At 40.1% G+C, this 6,156-nt stretch overlaps 1 protein-coding gene across 2 annotated transcripts in view; it reads left to right on the forward strand.

The window, feature by feature from the left end:
* pip4k2aa (phosphatidylinositol-5-phosphate 4-kinase, type II, alpha a) overlaps window positions 1-6,156 on the forward strand; it is a 28,077-nt gene that overhangs the window by 9,737 nt on the left and 12,184 nt on the right. For both annotated transcript variants that reach the window (XM_035654096.1, XM_035654167.1), the window contains exons 2-6: window positions 1,487-1,584; window positions 1,742-1,838; window positions 3,407-3,559; window positions 4,187-4,333; window positions 4,846-4,884. In XM_035654096.1, coding sequence (XP_035509989.1) covers window positions 1,487-1,584; window positions 1,742-1,838; window positions 3,407-3,559; window positions 4,187-4,333; window positions 4,846-4,884 — 534 coding nt within the window. The remainder of the gene's footprint in view (window positions 1-1,486; window positions 1,585-1,741; window positions 1,839-3,406; window positions 3,560-4,186; window positions 4,334-4,845; window positions 4,885-6,156) is intronic.

Below are 6,156 nucleotides of genomic sequence, written 5' to 3' on the forward strand. Positions count from 1 at the left end.
CACACACACACGCATCATATTTGTATCAAGCTGTGCCTGAGTCATAACAAATGTCAGGTTTACGTATTACAGCGATGTGACACATGGCCAGCTCCAAATGGAAACTCCTGCAATGTACCTTATGTGTTTGAAGCCCCGCTGTGTATTCAGGTTGCAAGGTTTATTGTTGTTTTTGCAGTTTCGCATTTTGTCGGAGGGCTATAATGATCATAAATGTGCAATCAGTCCTAATCATTTAAGTATTAACGGCCCTGTTAACAGTGTAACTCACCCAGTGTCTAATATAATTGTGGTCATAAAGCAAGACTCAAATCATAGATCAAAGACGTTCATTTATTATTATACAACACAAGATAGTACAAAATGAAAGTCTGCAGTCCCTTAATGCCACATATCGAACGAGATAATTCATATTATAGTAGAATAACATGAAAGACTATAAAATAAAATAACACAACATGCAGTTATATACAGAGATGAATACAAACAGGAAATAGTTCAATTTGCATTTGGGAAAATAAACAACAGCAACAAGATAGTGAATTTAATATTGTTTAATTTTCACAGAAAAAGTTTGACATTTAAGAAACAGCTAATACCAAACTAACCAAACGACTTTAAGAATGTATCTTAACATCCACATGCAGAGAACTGCTCATAGAGAGAAAGATATTTGTGTTATCTGCTCTTCGATCGAGCACACTCAAACTAGAAGATTAGAAAGTTGACAGATTATGGTTCCTGCAGCGACACGTAACTCTAGCTTTCACTCTACACACACAGAGTGAAAGCCCTCGCATATTCTAGTCTCTCTGTAACAAGCAAGTCCTCTTGTTTTTATCGGTATGTTGAACCGAAACACCTCGAAGCTTCAGCAGGTCTGGCAACATTTTCCACTCTCCTTTCCCCTCCAGCTGTCCTTCAACCTTAGACTACAGCCTCCTGAAAATCACCTGTAAACTGCTCACATCACCAGCTGTTCTGTGCCAAACATTGCTATTGATTTATGTTTGCGGCCAGAACTCTTGGCCTGAGTCATAAATTAGCCCTAATTACACGTCATCGGGCTGCTTTGATTGCTTTTTGTTTTTTTACTCCGTCATCTGAGATGATTAGTTGGAAAAACTGACATTCGTTATGTGCATAGTTTCTGTGCAGCAAGGTGGTTTAGTGGTAAACACAACTGTTTCACCCGGTTACCAACACCACAACCAAATACACGTGTGTACATGCTGCATGCTCGTTCTGGTGCACTGAGTGTGTTTTCAAATGCAGTGTGCAGTCATGTGACAGCACATAGTAACATGTTATAATAAATATGTAAAGAAAACAGTGATGGTTGCGACACTCATTTCCCCCCTCAGTATTTCAAGTCTTTTAGACTCTACTGTCTTTTCTACTGTGACATGTGATTGCATTGACTTGTATGTGTTCCCAGATACATCACTGATCTTCCTTTCTTTCCTTGTTTTTTATTCCTGCCCAGATAAACGAGTTAAGCCATGTTCAGATTCCCATCATGCTCATGCCAGACGACTTCAAGGCCTATTCTAAGATCAAAGTGGACAACCACCTCTTCAACAAGTATGGTCTTTTGTGTCTTTTTTTTCTTTTAACACAATTGTAATACTGTAAAATATGTTGTTTTTTTGTTTTTTTTCTCATCATCTCATGAACTATGTCACTTGTGTTTTCTGATTTTATTTTATTTGTATTTATTTATTTTCTCGTACACACACAGGGAGAACATGCCCAGCCATTTCAAGTTCAAGGAGTACTGCCCTCTGGTGTTTCGAAACCTCAGAGAGAGGTTTGGCATTGATGATCAGGATTTCTTGGTATGGAAAGCCTAGAAACATTACTACCACTTCTGATTCAAATATCTAGTTTCTTTTGTCATCTTTGTATTACTAGATTAGTGTCAGTTGCCACGTAAGAGTGCCGGTTCCCATAGATAGTCGCACTTCTGGACAAGATTTTGAACTTAACTAGTAAAGTCGCTCTATTGCGCTTTTTCCTTTCCCTCTTTTGTTTCAGCCAACTCCTTGTCTTCCTTTACTTTCCACTGTCCCATAGTAAATCCCCATTCCCAGTCCAGGCAATGAGTTGGCAGTATTTGGAGGTCGATGTGTCCCAGCTCAGTGCAGCTGTCCTTCTCACATGTTTACATTACGGTTCGGCTGGCTGCAGTGAGTGGGCAGTTGGGGGTGTTAAGACACCGGCCAGTGCGAAAGAATGTCAATATTAAACTACTTTCCTACACGAGGCTCGAGTGACTTGGTCAAAAAGGTTTATTGGTTTGTATTTTTTTTTAATTTTGGCCCTAAAACCAGCCTGTTGGCATTATATCTAATTATATTGGTAATATTCCTCATTACAGCCAATGGGTACCAGCAGCTGCAGGCCTTCTCTTTTGATGGCACGCAGCAGTATTAGTTTTAATGAGCAATGCTAGCAGGATTAAATTAAGTTTTGGGAGGGTAACTGAAGTGCAAACAGATTAACCTCTTTCCCCACATTATGATAAATGCATGGTGGAGAAACTGACTAACTAAAACAAAAACATTAGGATATTACTTTGAAAGCTTTTCATCTATGCCAGCCTGAGGCCAAGGGCCTCTTAAACATTTTCAGGCTGTGACACAAACCACTTCAATGTTACACCAGGACCTCGATTGTAAGTAGGCCTTTAAGTGTCCATGCTTTTTAGGACCCTCTAGAAACAAGACTGCAACCAATTTTAGGTCTAAACACAAAAAAGAAATGCTGCTTAACAGTTGTTTCAGGTTGCACCTTAAAGCTTAGTCCTCACTTTGCAATACAAGCAATAGATGATGTGACTGTGAAGAGGAGAGGGGGAACTGAGGGCAGAGGACATGAGGAATTCTTAGGGAATGAGGCATTGAGCCAGGGGTGTTGGATCATGTTACTTTTGAGCTCCAAAGTCTGGGCAGCAGCTGTTTGTGTCTGTGTGTAGGTTTGGACAGGCAGCGAGCGTAAGGGTCAGAACCCCACATGTTTAGACTGGAGAGTGGGAGGTGGTCAGACAACAAGGAGGTAGATGCAGGACATGCTGTAATGTGGGATCTGTTCAAATACCATAGAAGAGTAGCTATTTCAGCTGTTGCAACCAACAGAAAATATTTAGTTTGACCACCGGCTATGTAAATGTCAACCTGGATTCTGACTGATAAATAAAACATTTCAAACACTTAAAAAAAGTGTAGTTAGACCATTCAACAAAGTAAAATACAAGTAATAACTGCATTATATTGGTTCTCTGAAGGAAGTAAAAGTAATGCACATGCAAGGGGTGTCAAAACACGCTGATCATATCTGTAGTGTGTATATCCTGATAGCCATGATAATTGCGTGTCCTTTCTGTCTTTGCTCTGTTTGTTTGCAGAACTCACTGACACGCAGTGCTCCCTTGAACAGTGAGGCCCAGGGACGGAGCGGGGCCCGCTTCCATACCTCTTACGACAAACGCTACGTCATCAAGACCATCAGCAGCGAGGATGTGGCTGAGATGCATAACATTCTAAAGAAATATCATCAGGTGACAAAAGGCTATCTTACATTAGTATATATAAATGCAAGCCTTGAGTCTTCCATTAGATAGGCTTATTGCATCTTTAGTAGACCTCAGAAACTGAATTTTGACTACTAAAACCCTTTACTGAAACAAACACCACTCCTGGGGGCCATAGGACTTAAGAGACACAGTATTTCTATCTCATTCTCTAAAAGAGACAAAATGAGAGTACATTATAAACACACATGCAATTTTGATATTCATCTGTACCCTTTTGTCTGCCTGCATTACAAACTGACACACAACACAAGTCAAGCGCTTTTCCACCGATGCCATAGTGACGACATTAATGATCATTTTACAACTTTTGCTCTACCCATTTATTGGTTAATAAATGTCCAAAAGTGTCAGCACTCATACTCCTTTTCCCAGGACAGCTGTTGCAGTAGGTTAGAGCCCATTGAACCCTCTTTGTCTATTTATCACCTTGGAGTTGAACACAAAGTGGCACTTAATCATAAAGGGATCATTCTGCGTTTTATACACTTCCCTTTCTCCATTTCTCATTCTCTCTCTTCTAACGGAGACAGTAAGCATACATTGTGCCTATGAAAGGGCCATAAATTGATATTCCTCGCTCTCTTTTGGTAGTTCATCGTGGAGTGCCATGGCAACACGCTGCTACCTCAGTTTCTGGGGATGTACCGGCTCACCGTGGATGGAGATGAGACCTACATGATTGTTACACGCAATGTCTTCTCTCACCGCCTTTCTGTCTACAAAAAATATGATCTCAAGGTAAGGGGGGAGAACAGATCAAGAAAAAAAAAAAGCAAAGAAAGGAAAATGGAGCAGATAGGGCATGAATATTAGAAGAAATAACGTCAATATAACCTGTAGTTGCACCACACCGATTACTTGTTGCCACTCATTCAAGGACTCAAAATACTCAGGGACTTGTTTTCACTGATTGTTTGAGCTTTTGGTGCAAGACAAACCTGTTTGTTGTTCAAATACGTTATAAGAGCTCATGTACAAGTCAAATATCTAGTTTTTCAAACAAGGTTTGGTTGTACAGGCATTATCCATTGGGTCGTTAGTAACTTCTAAACAGTCTCAGAACAGAGTGAAGCCATTTTAAGCTGTTTCAAGCCATTGCGCCTTTGCACGTCTAATTGGGTGTGCTTCTGTGTTCAAACATGCACAAGGGTAACGAGTATCTGCAGCTATGAGTGTAAGTAGGTTGGTGAGGGAAAGACTTCCAGTAACAACTGGGTTATGGAAAGTAATTTCCTTTCTTTTGTTTCTAGGGTTCCACTGTGGCAAGAGAGGCCAGCGACAAGGAGAAGGTACAGTCCTCTGTTGTGAGCCAGGATCCACTGTTATACATACTCACACAAGTTTAGGCTTCAGCACAAGCAGAACCTCTGAACTTTACTGTATGCTTTAAAGAAATAATAATAGTAATAACAATTTAAAAGCCAAGTAAACAATTGATCAAACTAGCACAACAATGGTTAGTCAATTTATAAACAGATCAAAAGAAACAAGACGATTCACCAGCATGTTTTCAAAGCATCTGTGGAATATTTCCGTCCCTCGTCTGTCTCTCAGAAATAATGTGCTGTCAAGTATTTCAATCCACACTGACACCACATTCTTATTGATACAAAAACCACTTTTTAAATCTCCAAGTCTTTTTCTTGTGCACTAAGTTAAACAGTCTCCCACTTTCTGTATTTTGTGGAGGGAATAAAACAAGTGAACGAGTAAACATAAATAGGGACATTTTCTCGTATTACCTTTCAGGTAGTTTACTCTATTTAAACTATTTTTGTCCATTGGATGTGCCGCTGTCCTTTCAGCACATCATGAGAACAGCCGGTTCTGAGGGCCCTGTAAGTCGGAGCCAGTGTGGATTGAACAGATGGACACATACTACTTGCGCACCACCGATGTCTTGATTCTGGTGTCATTTTTGTGAAAAGAACAAGGGCAATTGAAACGTGTTCAGAAACTTTTTTTTTTTTTTTTATACAAATACACTAAATATGAAACTTAGAATTGTCTATTTTTCAAGTAATTTAACCGCTGATGTCAAGTACTGAAAATGAGTCAGTTACTTTAATTGAACTCCATGCCCATTAAAAGCCATGTGGACAATTATAGAACAAGAAAGAACCAACTGTGTTTCCAGTGGTTTCCATAACCAACACAGCTTCAAACAATTCCAGGCTTACTGTCATCGCCCAAATGACCCAACAAACACAACTTTGGTGTCAGCTTTTTTTACCCCCTTGGGTGGGGATGACAGTAGCAAATATCCATCTCCTTCAGTTAGCACCTACTTCATCACCACATTCCCTTTCTAGCCCCTGCACGCTATTTGTGTCTCTTTAATTTGCTTCATCCCCTCTAACCTCGCTTCTGCTGTTCCATTAGTTCCCCTGCTTGCTGTCTGTGTGGAAGATTGAAGGTTGTGTGTGTCTGTGTGTGCGTCTGGGTTCACGTTGGGTTTAGAGTTTTATTCAATCAGATGTCTCATGATTTAGTCGTGTGTGTGTGTGATGTGTTTTGTATGTAGCTGTGTATCTGACAAGGCGGTGTGTGTGTGTGTGTGT

The sequence above is a fragment of the Morone saxatilis genome, unplaced genomic scaffold (assembly GCF_004916995.1).
Source record: "Morone saxatilis isolate NCDOM2014 unplaced genomic scaffold, NCSU_SB_2.0 Contig0, whole genome shotgun sequence".
In the NCBI taxonomy this organism is placed as follows: domain Eukaryota; kingdom Metazoa; phylum Chordata; class Actinopteri; family Moronidae; genus Morone; species Morone saxatilis.